The sequence below is a fragment of the Fusarium tjaetaba genome (assembly GCF_013396195.1).
Source record: "Fusarium tjaetaba strain NRRL 66243 chromosome Unknown NRRL66243_c0000072, whole genome shotgun sequence".
Lineage (NCBI taxonomy): Eukaryota > Fungi > Ascomycota > Sordariomycetes > Hypocreales > Nectriaceae > Fusarium > Fusarium tjaetaba.
In genome coordinates, this window is record NW_023501268.1 from 99,167 (window position 1) to 112,516 (window position 13,350).

Genomic DNA, 13,350 nt, shown 5'->3' on the forward strand with positions numbered 1-13,350 from the left:
AGGCAAGATAGAATGCATATGGGAGCAATAGATTAATACGTGAACTATACCAGTTGCTCTCAACAGCAACATTGGTCAGTTCAGATGGTTCGTGGTTTGTCTGCTATTTAAACATATCAACACCTGACCATTTTCCAAGTCAAGCAAGAGAATGCACTCTGTAGTTGCTCAAGGTAATCGAGTTTTATGATTTGGTGCGAGGAACTTTTTCAATGCATAAGTACCTTACCTAGTATATCAAACCAGGCAGAATGAGAGTTGGTCTTGTTCAGTTCGTCTGGCCATCTCATTCAGCACCGTACAAGCGTTGCACCTCCCCAGGCAACTTTGCAGACTACCCCTTCATTCTCAACTTAAGAAGATAGATTGTTGACTTTACATGATATTCTGTGACGCAAAGATACATATGAAGCCCTCTTTCTCTCGAATTTGAAGTTTAACCGCGTTAAACTCGCGCGCCGGATGAACACCGGCTAATGGGAGCTTGCTGCCCCTCCAAGCTTGGGAGCTGATATCCCACTTTCGTCACTGGCATTTACTTCTATCAAAGAATCTAACGTCTGAAGATTGAGCGGGCAAGCTTTATTGACTTTTGTGTTTCGTACCACCATTATCGCTTCTTCGGTTCTGCCCAGTCCTCTCGGAGGCTGGCGCACTGGCTCGCGCTCTTCATATAAGCTATGCCCCTACAGATAATGCTCATATCCTTTCACAATGGACGGCGATTGGGCTGAGGTATGTTTAATTGATGTTTTTGACGTTATCTAGACTTTTCATGTATTTCAAGTATGAGAAGAAAGGTCGCCTGTGTTGTATGAACCTGAGAGACATCATATCTAGTCGTGAATTAGGTGTCAAGCTTATGCTAATCCAGTTCTACTACAGGTCACCCGGATTCCGTTCCCGCCTCCGGGCGTGCACGCGATGCCCACTCCGGTTGCGACCATGACCTTCGACAACTCTCAGGAACTTCTTTGGACAGGTAACGAATATGTGCGTCGAAAAGGGTGAGATGTAGAAGCTGGACTGGCGCTGATTGGTGTTTCAGGGTCGAGTCACTTCCTTCTATGGGACCGAACTGCAGCGATATACCTCTTTCAAGGCCCATGCCTCCTCTGATGGCCCGATCCGTCAAATACTCGCCAACGAGAAAGGGGTTGTTTCCCTGGGTGCTAAAGATGTGCATATGGCTATTCGGAGAGGACTGCCTATATGGCATATTAGGTAGGATGATTCAACTCCATATGAGATCGACTGATGCTGATCTATGCCAGGCATGACGATATGAAAGATTTGCGATGTATGAGCTTTACGTCTAAGGGAACGGCAGAGATTATCGCTGCAGGAATGCAAGACACGATGCTTGTCATTGACCTCATTAAGGGTGATGTTGTCAAACAAGTCAGGATCACTTTCTCAGTAATAAAGTTATACTAACTCCCGCTAGGTGCCTACCGAACATCAGTACACAATAATGAGACGCGGGCGATATATATGCGCCGCAACTCAGACCGGCTCCGTCAACTTACTAGATCCTGTCACTTTTGCTGTCGTCAAGTCTTGGAACGCCCACTCTGCTTTGATTAATGACATGGACGCTCAGCATGACTTCATCGTAACTTGCGGATACTCCTTAAGACAGGGTCAGAATTATATGCTTGACCCGTTCCTCAACGTCTTCGATATAAAGAAGATGTCATCGATGCCCCCTATTCCTTTCCCAGCTGGCGCTGCCTACGTGCGCATGCACCCGAGGATGTTGACGACCAGCATTGTTGTCTCACAAAGTGGACAAATGCATGTTGTTGACTTGATGAATCCCAACACAAGCGACGTACGGTTGGCTAATGTTACTTCCTACTTGAGCATGTTTGAGATTGCACCCTCTGGTGAGGCGATTGCCCTCACAGATGCTGATTGCTCTATTCACCTTTGGGGATCCCCAACAAAACTCCATTTCGTGGACTTACCAACTCCGATCGAATTCGCAACTCCCGAAGAGCCCCTGCCCAATATTGACTGGGGCCCAGATACGTAAGTTGAGATAGCTAGTTGAACATTTGTTCCTTTACTGATCACCATAGGCCCCTGAACATGATCGGATTGCCGCATTATCGAGAGGCTCTGGCATCCGCCTGGCCAGATATCCCCTGCGATGTTGGAGCACCTCCTGTCAAGTTTGATCCACAGTTCCTGGCAGGGCTCAAGCCGACCGAGTTTGGGATGTACGGTCGCAATACTCGGGGTTTGCGAAGAAATCAGGCTGAGAACACTCGAAACGTGAACAAATCAGGAAGCTCCGGGCTCAAGGCCCCCAAATTCCTCAGTGAAAAAGCTCGCGAGCTTGCCACTAGTAATGCCGCTGCCTCTGATAAGAAGGCTGACGAACTGATCAGTTCTCTTACTGATATGGGACTTGAAAGCAAGAAGTCTGACGTTCCAGTCATGTATAGAACTGTTGAGATCAAATACAGCAAATTCGGGGTGGACGACTTTGATTTCGGGTTCGTATTCTCCCGTTATTGCAATGTACAATCACTGATCAGGAATAGTTTCTACAACAACACGCGATACTCTGGACTCGAGACTCATATCTCGAATTCATATGCTAACTCACTTTTACAAATAATGCACTTCACTCCTGTCATTCGAAATCTTGCTCTTCAGCATGCTGCTACCTCTTGCGTGAGCGAGATATGCCTGCTGTGCGAGCTTGGATTCTTGTTTGATATGCTTCAAAAGGCTGAAGGCTCGATATGCCAAGCAACGAACTTGCTAAAAACCCTAAGCCATCACCCTCAAGGTATGTCGAGTGACGCTGATCTCAATCATTACTAACTGGCCCAGCCGGTCCTCTTGGTCTACTCGAGGAGGATCCTCATGGATCATCTCTTAACGTTATGCTTCAAGGACTCACTCGCTTTCTCCTGGATAAAATAGTGCATGATTACAGGACTATCAACCCATCGTCGACTGCCATGGACCAGGTTGGTTGATTGACTGAAAGTCGATGATATATACTGAATCGTCTAGGTCTTGGCCACTTCCGCAACGACCTCAATCAGATGCATAAACTGTAGGAGCGAATATACTCGACCTGGATCAACATATGTCAATGATCTGCTTTATCCATCTCCTGTAAGTTCGATGCCGAATCTGTATGAGGAAAACTTATTCACTGTGAAAAGGCCGGCAGCCGAAATGCCAAGTTACCACGCATCAGCTTTTCTCAAGTTCTCAAAAATAGTGTTGAAAGAGAAACGACGTCCAAAGGATGGTGTAGTCGATGTCAGCGGTACCAGACTATAGCGACGAGAAAAAGCATTCACAGTATACCGGCTGTACTCATGCTAAACACCGCCATCACAAACCAAGATCAACGAATGCTTTGGTCAACACCAGGCTGGCTTCCCGAGGAGATTGGAATCATCGTAGAGCAAGGGCAGTTTTTCTGTTACGAAGGCGAAGACCTGAAACTTCACCTCCAGAGGGGCATTCACAACATCGCAGTGTATTCGCTGACAGGCATGGCCATTAATATTGAGAGTGGACAATCGCAAAAGTCACACCTTGTCTCGATGGTCAATGGTAAGTCTCTTGCGCCTCATTACCCCTCAACCGCTGAAACAAAAGGATAGTGGCACATGCAGAACCAGAGGCGCCTGGAGAGAGTCGATGGCATCTTTTCAACGACTTCTTGGTGAGGTCGGTCAGCACGGAAGAGGCACTCGCTTTCAACACATCTTGGAAGGTCCCTTCTGTAATTGCATACCAGATAAAAGATGAGAACAACAAGATCGATACTGAATGGAGGAGCAACATCGACACCTCCATACTTTACCAAGACTTCAAGTATGCCCCAACCCGCTATAAACCTGATGTTGCTGACGTTTTTCAGTGCAAACGCCGATCCATCAACAAAGACCTATCAAGTGCTCAACCCTGAGACTGAGGCGCCTGGCCCCAATACCATTATTGCACTGGACACTGAGTTTGTTGCTGTGCGACAACCTGAAATTGAAATGAATTCTGATGGTGAGCGGGAAACCATACGGCCGATAGTGTACGCACTTGCTCGTGCGTCAGTTGTCCGCGGTCAGGGGGAAAACGAAGGGACGCCCTTCATCGATGATTATATTAACATAAAGGAACCGATTGTCGACTATTTGACATCGTATTCTGGAATCACTGAACAAGACTTGGATCCTAGAGTTTCGAAACATAGTCTCCTGTCGTTGAAGATGGCATACAAGAAGATGTGGATTCTTCTTAACCTCGGATGCAAGTTCCTTGGCCACGGACTAAAACAAGACTTCCGAGTTATCAACATACACATTCCTAAGTCGCAGGTCATCGACACGATTGACCTGTTCTTCCTCCAAACTCGGTTAAGGAGGCTATCGCTGGCTTTTCTGGCGTGGTATCTCTTGAAGGAAGATATCCAAATGGAGACCCACGATTCGATCGAAGATTCACGGACAGCACTCAAGTTGTATAAGAAGTATCTCGAGTTCCAGGATGCCGGAATCTTGGAGACCATGTTGCAAGATATTTACCGAGCTGGCCGAGAGGTTAACTTCAAGCCGCCTCGCAAGGATGGCCAGCATATCCCAAGGACGGACACACCTCCACCTTTGCCAGTCGATGGCTCAACAGGGCCGGTAACACCTGTCAGAAGCCACAACATTCTGGCACAGACACCTGGATCTGCATTTGGAGGTGGCTCTAGCTGGACACCAGGAAAGGGATCACCATTACCATAGGAATCGGAAGGTGGAAATTCCCATCAGCAGGGTCCAGAAGAGGAAGAAGAGCTACTGATAAACTTTTGTGAGAGCGAAGAGGTGGATGAGCATTGGAGGGAAAGGCAGCAGCAAAGCCACTCACTATTGATGAGATGAAGATTTGATCAGCGTTCGAGCGAGGCTAAATTTGATGTGGGAGAGTTGGCATTAAGCATATACTGGCTCTTAGAAGCTTAGAAACTACCTAAGTAAGTAGCGTACCTACTTAGAAAAAAACTACTAGCATTGGTGAATCTGGCTGTGTTCTTGGTTAAGAGGTAATCGACACTGGCATCAGAAAGACCTAAATCTTCATACGCCGAGCCCTTGCTTCTTTCCCAAGATAACTAAGTACCCAGGCGATGGGGTCAGACAGGTAAGATTGGGATCTATATCCTACCTGGGTACTACCTTGAGCGACGGAAATACTTAAGGTAGTTAGTATAATTTAATAGGTAAGGTAAAGTAATAGGAGCAGCTAATTCCGGCACTCTTGGTAGCTCAGGTAAGGTAGCATCAGATGTTCAAGGCAATCAACTTCCTTTATGCTACCTACCTACCTTACCTAGAGGTAATTCTACGACAGAGACCAACAGGAAAGGGAAAGAGTGTTCCCCACTTCGTATCTTCTTCTCATAAGGAATCTTAGATGGTCGAACTCCCTTCTTTCACTCTCAGCCTCTACAATCACCTCCAAGTCATCATCCGGATGATTCTTCTTCAACCGCCCTATCTCATGCTCTAACTTAGCAGCTTCAACTTATTCCATCACCTACATGTATACTAACTCTCCACATGATTTGTCTGAAATATTCTAAACGGCAATCGTACAGCAAAATGGAGGGATATGATGACAACGACTCTCGATGCCTCCCTCGAATGCCAAGAATCTTCACTTCCCCTGACACTCAACCTGAAGTCGTTCTTTTCTCTGCAGCCGCTGACGATGAAAGTTCCACCAAAAGCAAGGTTCTTCATGAGCTCGCAACCTGTGACACCGAGACCGATGACACACCTTGTCACGACAAGGAAGAAGAAGCAGAAGCAGGCCCAAGTAATGCACCTCACTCGACCTTTATGAGCTCTGGTGGCGGAAAAGCGGTGTTTTAGAAAGATGACGACGCCGAACGCTATCTGAACCCCTCGAAAGTGTTCACCATCAAGGATATACCATCATCACAATCATTTCAACCCTCCACCGATTTTGTTTCCGCGGATAACGATGTTCCAGACGAGACCATTCAAAGACTCAAGGATATCGCCAACAGGGTCCACGCACTGAACAGAGACCCGGATGCGGACCAACTCAGCAGCTCAGGAGAGACCAAGCCCACTGGGCGCTCCTTGGAGGTGGATTCGTTCAAGTCGTCAACCCCAGACCAAGCACCACAACCCCTGACCCGAAGCCGCCTACGATCTATACCTGATGCAAGACCCAACAACCTTGGAGCGGTCTATGATCGGCTGAAAAACACCAATGAAGGATCTCAGGCTGCTACACATGGCAGTGATACATCACGACCAGCTGGCTTAGATACTAGCTCCATCAACACCAATGCTCACGAAGCAGCTTCTGAAGATAAATACCAGGCTTATTACATCTTCGATCCACGTTCAAATGGCTCAGCATACTTCATGTATGAAGATACTGAGGAAAATGATGGTTTCAAAATTGAGAGGGTATCTTTCAAATCCACGGCACAAGAGCCAGGGGTGCGCGCCTACTACCTCGAAGCTTCAGACAAGGACCAGGGCGTACTGAGGCATGGAAGCCACGAAACGCTCTGGAGGCTAGATCCATCCCAAGTCCCCGCAGTGATTATTGATACCGAGAGTTCAGCTTCCCTTGAAGCAGATGTAGAAGTCGGTGATCCATTGTATGCCGGCGAAGAAGCTACCCAGAGCATCGCTAGAAAAGTGAGTGATCGCCTTCAAAAGATCAGGCACTTGAGAGAACATCTGCATGTCATAAACGGAAAGGGCCAGCAAATCCCGGAGGCCAAGGGGCTTTACCTCATTGGCGACAAGGACATACGAGATGTCGTCGGTATCGTGTTGGACGAAACACTGAAGAATGGCCACATTGAATTTCCCAAGAGAACACCTACGACCACAGGGTCATCTGACAGTCGACCGTTACCGCGACTCGATGAGAACTTGAATGCTATCCTGGTCCCCTCCCCGATGGCGATCGATCCTGCGACTACCATTAATCTACCCAGCACATCTTACACAAACATCAACGCAACTGACATGCAAGTCCATACCAAAACGCGTGGCGGGGCTTCGGAAGCAACGACAACTGTTGTGACACGCCGAAGTGTTGCTGAAATTACGTGGTCTCGGGCATATCCAGCAAATTATGATTCGAGTACACGAACACATTATCGAACCGTTTCGGACTGTTGCTCACCCACACATGGGGGCTCGCGTTCGTGCCCAGATGACCGTCGACAGAGCTACCAGAGGCTGACGAAAGACGAGTCTGTCCTACGACACTATGCCACCCCAAAAAGCACAGCTGAGATACTGGCCGATATTATGTGCAATAAAAGTTTCGAGCAACAGCTGAGAGTCAGCGACGGGACCGTCATCACGTCCTTCCCCAGACTCTTTTCCCGTGACTGCACCACTGACCTCACCTTGCAAACTGAAAGTGACCAGCCGAAAAAGCATACTCCGTCCACACTATACCAAGATGGTGTCGATGCCCACTGCGGTGTCGAGGAGTTAGCTGCATCGAGTTCCTCTGCAGAGCCCTCAAATATATACTCACACAACAACCCTTTGTTCGCTGCCAACCCATTCAGAGCGCTTCCAACCAAACTGACGGCGGCGGGTAGACGTCTACCAACTCCTCTGGCGGCGGAAAGAAAGCTAAGTGCCTCACTCGACGCAGATACGCGACGACGCCTGAGTGCCCAGGTTGCCGGCATTGAGGAGGAGGAGATGATCGATTCCCAAAATGGTTCACGGCAAAGCCTGATGGACAAAATCAAACTAGGAGGCCACAAGCTTTTCCACAAGAATCACTTTCGAAAGCCGACTGGAGGAGCTCCGATCAGAATAGCCGAGAATGATGTATCGCCGGGCGGCTTCTTGCGCTCCAGGGACAGCATTGCCAGGGAACCCACCCCTGAACCGCCAAAGGCTGATGATGAAGAGATATACGAGGCCATGGAGGGCAGCAAGCTCAAAGTTCCACATGCCAGAGAGGGGGCATGCTCCGAAGACCATCAACCTCACGAATGTGTGAATGATTTGTCGTCTCGCGACATTTCACCCAAATAAGTGGCAACTATTGAGAAGTCAAGGGGGACGACAAGACATACGTACCTAGATAGATCATTTCATAGGAAGAATCGAACCTAATGATACTCTGAAAAGGCCTTCAAACCTTGTTTGGTGCAAGGACGTTGAGGTAGTATGCTTGAGTACACCATGAGAGACCGATAAGTGTGTCACATCACATGCAATTAATGTCTATTATCCGTATACTATGAGTCTATGCCGCCTTGCTAGCCCTGGCTTTGTTCTCTCTGTGTCGCTTCTCCTTGGCCGCAGTCTTGCGACGCTTCATCCATGATCTGTTGAGATCGCGTCTGTTATCCCAGAACCAAGCCTGAAAGTCGCTTGAGCTTTGTGGAGCGGAAGCATCTTTCTCGTCTCCATCCTCGTCGAAGCCATGCTCTGCCATGTCGAGGTCTTCGTCGCCGTCTTCGTCATCCTCAGGCCAGAAGTTGCGCATTCGTGAGGGATGCGCGGTGTCGGGCGTAGGCGCAGCACTTCTAACGTTGCGCCATTCGAAATCCTGGCGAGAGAAGGGCGTCATGGGCGCGGGGGTTGCGATGGTCAGGTTTGCGGGGTCCTGGTCCTCCTCGTCCTCGATATCGTCGTTGTCAACACCTCCAAAGAAGCTGAAGGGCTCAGCTTCCTGTTTGGCGAGAGTCTCTGTGGCGACCTCGTCGGGTTTGCTACGCTTATAAAGGGCCTCAAGGGGGTGGACTTTGGTAGAGGGTGTTCCAGGAGGGGGTATCTTGATGGTGAGACTGCGGGAAGAACTTGAGGACATGGGTCTTGTTTCGTCGGCTTTGATGGCTGAGAGGGGTGTGGCTTGTTGGGGTGGTTCGGGAGAGTCGGCTTCAGGCTCGGAGGACTCATCGTCTGGCTGAAGAGCTTCCTTGGTTGTGTCTGTCTGTTCTTTCTTCTCTTCGACTTGAGCATCAACTTCCATCTCATCCTCACTATCCTCATCAGAGGAGCCGCTGCTACTGGTACCACTGCTACTGGTACCACTGCTACTGGTATCATCATCTGACTCCTCGACAGGAGGAGGTGTCGCCTTCTTGACTTTCTTCTTCTTGGGTACAGGTTCGGGAATCTTCTTCTCCTTGACCGTCTCGACTACATTGCCATTCTCATCGACCCAGCCTTTACCCTCAATAAATTCGGTGGCTGTGTTGGCTTGTTCCCCATCGGCCAAGGTCTTCAAGAAGCTCGGGAATTTCGTGGTCTTCTCGAATTCATGAACAATAACTTCGCGCGACTTGCCCTTCTTCTTGCGCTTTCGGGGTTGATCGTCCTCAGGGAGAGTGGAGGTGAGATTAGGGGGAACCTTGGTCTTGAGCAGACACTCATCTCCGTCTGTATACTTTGATTTTAGGCGCTTTTTCTTCTCAGTGTGTTTGCCATCATTTTCCTTTTTTTTGTCCTGCTTGCTCTTCTTTCTTCTCTGATCCGCGGGTTCTGTCCATCCTCTCTTGACTTTGCGGTCTGTCAGAGCGACGCCCTCGACGACCTCGTGATCACGCTTTCGTTTTCTCGATTCCTCCTTGGATTCCTTTGACTTCTTCTTTTTCTTCGTGGACTTCTCCTCTTCCTCCTGATCAACTTCACCAGTAGGTTCAGCTCTCTGTTCTGGTCTGGCCTTTTCGATCCGTATTTTGTTGCCCTTCAACACAGCGCCATTGAGCTTCTTTTTTATCTTGTCAGCCTCCATTGTTGGGAGTTCGACAAAGCCGTAGCGTCGTTCGGGAAACGTCTCGAGCGTGTGGTATGAAATGTTGCGCGCCTTGGGGGCTGCAGAAGCTGGAATAACGATCTTGAGAAGCTCGGGATCGAGAGGGCTTATGTGAAGCCTTATGTAGTCGCTAGAAGCAGACGTGGCCTCAGCAGACATTTCGAAGCGAATGGCGCTTTCGTGAGGAGTTTGTGCGACGTCAAAAGCGTCGTTAAAATGAGTATGTCGCTCTCAATGAAAAGGGACGAGCTTTTGCTTTTGCGATACCAATTTGGGGGAAAAAAGTTCCAAGGACCCTTGAAGGAAGATTCGCGACTTTTGATTGGTCGAATGGAGCGACTTTGATCCGGGAACCCTTAAGTGAGTGCAGTATGTATTGCTCAGAGAATCAACAAGATAAAACAAACGAACAAGCACGGGACTCGAGAAACAATTCTTGGAAATTGGTAAAGAAAAACGGTTCAGGTTTGAGATTTAACCAAGAAGAGTCTCGTCTCACAAGGACAAACCTGAAACTTGGTAGACAAGCTGACTAAATGACGTCTCACTTGCCGCTCACATCTCAACTCCTTTGTCGCAGATATTTGACCCCAAAGAAGCATCTGCCAGATTGGATGATGCACATTTATCGGAGACAGTCTGAAATAGGAAATCAGATCTGAATTGATGTAACTCTACAAATCATCGTTGCAGTTCTAGACTTGGGGGTCGATAGTTCCCGGGTCTTATTGTGACAGACCAGGGATCCTTGAAACCCTCGGCCTATGCTGATGGGACGAACAGTGTCACAGCGAGCTTCGTCTTTTGGGGTTATACTGAGTCTCGATATTCGACATGGAGGCATCCTCAGGTCTAGGTTTCGGTGTCATGCTCCATTCAACTCTATGCTTATGCTTAACGATGGTCACATATACTCTCAGCGTATAAAAGCCATGTAGATCCTCGGTATTTGTCTATCTACAGTATCTAAACAAACTCATCACTTCTCAACTTGTTTCTCTTCAGTTCGTAAATCCCTGGCGGATCTTTGTTTATAATACTCTTGTTTTATCTCTCTTTCTATTGATTCGTCATTCACTCATTTACTCGCTCACTCGTACAAAATGCACTTCCCTATTCTTCCCATCATCATCACACTGGCTGGAAGCGCCCTTGCAGGTATGTATCCTTTTCTTGCCCACAGCCCTTGATGAACACAACTGCTAACATATATAAGCGCCTCATCTTCCCAAGAGACAAAATCCTTGCTTTGTGACTGGCTCCGAAGCTCTCCCCGATGAAGTTTCGACACAGGCCACGAATCTGGCCTCGGTCATCACCTGCGACAATTCGAAAACAACCATCGATGGTGTCCCAGACGTGAGCTCTGGCGGTGTGACCTTTTCTTCCATCAACTTTGCCGAATCAGGCCAAAGTCCTCTGGCTTTCGCTCTCAACAAGTTTGCAACCACATCACCCCTGGCCAACAACAACCTCGATACGTTTCAGAACGAGCTCAATGTTTACCTCGCAACTGAGGCTGGTATCAGATCAACTGGTGGAAATCTTGCGATCAAGGTTCCCAAGTTCTTCTTGCAGTTCCAGATGGCTCGTATTCAACAGGCACAGGGTGCTGTGTCTGACGTCCCAGGCCAAACCGTTGACCACCAGCTGGAAAAGGTGCTCAAGAATGCAGCTGGAGAAGACCAGGCTCTTCTAGACCAAGTTAACGAATTGGCTGTGAACTTGAACTAAGTTCTAATGAGTGGTATATAATACATAATTGCTCCGATTGCCTCCGTTTTCGAGCCCGAATAAGTGACTCCAAGTCAGCTATCATTATAGAAATACATCCAATCATAACAATTAGAGAGGAGAATGCATCACGCCAGAACCTTTTCAGAAAACACCTGCTTCCATCATGACCCAAGCGCCAAAGAAATCATTTTAAGAAGTGCTACGGAACCAAGGCTGGGGATCCTGCTCATGCCTGTCGCCGCCGATGGCCTTCCACCAGGTATCGGTACTCCAGCGAATGATACGCTCGGCGGCACCCAAGGGCGTGGCGGCAGGACGCACATCGAGGAAGAAGACAGGGTCACCGTGGGCATCGGGCTCGCCAGAGTAATAGTCGATGATGTATCGAATCTCCTTCCTTTGGCCGTTGATCTCTCGCGCAACGTACCAGTCATGTCGGTCAAAGGGAGGTTCGGTACTACAGTGTGTTAGCCGCAGATCGTTTGCACATTAGAATCATGAATACCTACCCAAACTTTGAAGGGTAAATCCAGCCCAGAACCTGCATCATAGTGGCCTTGGGAGTCAACTCCTTGGGCCGGCCCTGGAAGCGAACGAGACTAGGCTCGGTGTCAACACCGTCCCTTTGGCGATCAAGCGCTTCCTGAACGTGGCCTTCGCCCCTCTTGCAGATCTGCCATCCTTTGTATAGTCCCCGCGCAAATCGTTGTTCCCAGCCAAGAATCTCCTGCCATGCGCCCTCATTTAAGAAGTTGTGTACCGAAACCATGCCCTCGACGGCGGTGATATCGGTATCGGTATATCCCTTGCGCAGTAGCGCGTTGTACATCTGCTGAGGAGACGGGTACTCCCAGTTGCCATCTCCTGTACCCTTGGGGATGGTAGACTCATCTCGGGTTGTCGGGAGAGCAAATGATTGGTTAGGAGCAGGCTTTTGCGATAGATCGGGGAACATGTAATTGAGAGGGTTGAGCTGGGAGATTAAAGATTTGGGCTGCTCTTGGGTTCGGGCGGCGTGAGGAACGGGACATCCTGAGGTGGAAGGAAGATCGACGGGCTTCTTGGGCTTAGCCACGGGGTTCATGGCATCGGCAGACTTTTGGTGCATAGGGCAGCCAGGCTGGGAAGGGTTAGCGACATGGTGAAGATATATGGGATTGCGATCATACTGGAGGAGCCTTGTCGGTAGTAGCTGGGTGTCCAACAGGAACCGCAGGAACAGGCGTGTCTGCCCAAAACCAACCCATCGTGAATGATTGTATATTAGGACTGTAACGTTCGATGAAGTAACTCAGCGTTGTTGGCCTGAGCGTTGAAAGAATCGAAGATTGTGTCTGGTGATGATGACAAGAACAAAGAGTGGATGGATGGATGGATAGAAGCAAGAATTTCCTCCAGTTGCCTCTACTAAAAAGTAATGCGCCTATCAAAAGTTTAAGGCCCAGAGCGGGAAGACCGGGGGAAACCGCACCAAGACCAGGTGGGTTACAGTGGAAATCGCGAACTATTTACAGCGTCTGAGCGAATCATAGGGAGTCTATTGGCAAGATCATGAGCATTGTGATTATGACTGTGACAATTAGACGGAGAAATGAGTGTCGAATTCATAATTTCTATGATACCTCTCAGTATTTGAGCTTCTGGCTACCTTAGGCTCAATAGGCATTGATGAGCCATCATGGCTGAAATATTCCTCATGATTCCTTTCCGATTTATTTCCGTTAGAAAAGATTTAGTGGATACGAATTTTGTACGTCACTCTGGTTATCAACCCGACGTCACCGACCCGACACCAATTGTTGATCTAGC

The 13,350-nt window shown here is 48.5% G+C and overlaps 5 protein-coding genes across 5 annotated transcripts; 3 read left to right on the forward strand and 2 right to left on the reverse strand.

The window, feature by feature from the left end:
• Positions 1–714: 714 nt before the first annotated feature.
• FTJAE_3869 (pab-dependent poly(A)-specific ribonuclease subunit PAN2) lies at positions 715–4,763 on the forward strand (the record flags this gene model as incomplete). The annotated part of the gene is made up of 13 exons (XM_037350212.1): positions 715–735; positions 788–812; positions 875–993; positions 1,049–1,224; positions 1,275–1,401; positions 1,448–2,034; positions 2,085–2,504; positions 2,553–2,803; positions 2,848–2,987; positions 3,034–3,138; positions 3,189–3,588; positions 3,639–3,852; positions 3,899–4,763. The coding sequence occupies 13 exons, from the start codon at positions 715–717 to the stop codon at positions 4,761–4,763; spliced, it is 3,450 nt and encodes a 1,149-aa protein (XP_037209034.1).
• Positions 4,764–5,621: 858 nt separating this feature from the next.
• FTJAE_3870 (uncharacterized protein) lies at positions 5,622–8,075 on the forward strand (the record flags this gene model as incomplete). The annotated part of the gene is made up of 2 exons (XM_037350214.1): positions 5,622–5,838; positions 5,935–8,075. The coding sequence occupies 2 exons, from the start codon at positions 5,622–5,624 to the stop codon at positions 8,073–8,075; spliced, it is 2,358 nt and encodes a 785-aa protein (XP_037209035.1).
• Positions 8,076–8,289: 214 nt separating this feature from the next.
• Positions 8,290–9,963, reverse strand: FTJAE_3871 (uncharacterized protein; the record flags this gene model as incomplete). Its single annotated transcript, XM_037350215.1, has 1 exon — positions 8,290–9,963. One exon carries the CDS (start codon positions 9,961–9,963, stop codon positions 8,290–8,292), a length of 1,674 nt encoding a protein of 557 aa, XP_037209036.1.
• A 944-nt stretch (positions 9,964–10,907) lies between these two features.
• FTJAE_3872 (uncharacterized protein) lies at positions 10,908–11,538 on the forward strand (the record flags this gene model as incomplete). Its single annotated transcript, XM_037350216.1, has 2 exons — positions 10,908–10,962; positions 11,021–11,538. 2 exons carry the CDS (start codon positions 10,908–10,910, stop codon positions 11,536–11,538), a joined length of 573 nt encoding a protein of 190 aa, XP_037209037.1.
• A 192-nt stretch (positions 11,539–11,730) lies between these two features.
• FTJAE_3873 (cytochrome c heme lyase) lies at positions 11,731–12,788 on the reverse strand (the record flags this gene model as incomplete). Its single annotated transcript, XM_037350217.1, has 3 exons — positions 11,731–11,998; positions 12,051–12,661; positions 12,711–12,788. 3 exons carry the CDS (start codon positions 12,786–12,788, stop codon positions 11,731–11,733), a joined length of 957 nt encoding a protein of 318 aa, XP_037209038.1.
• Positions 12,789–13,350: the final 562 nt, after the last annotated feature.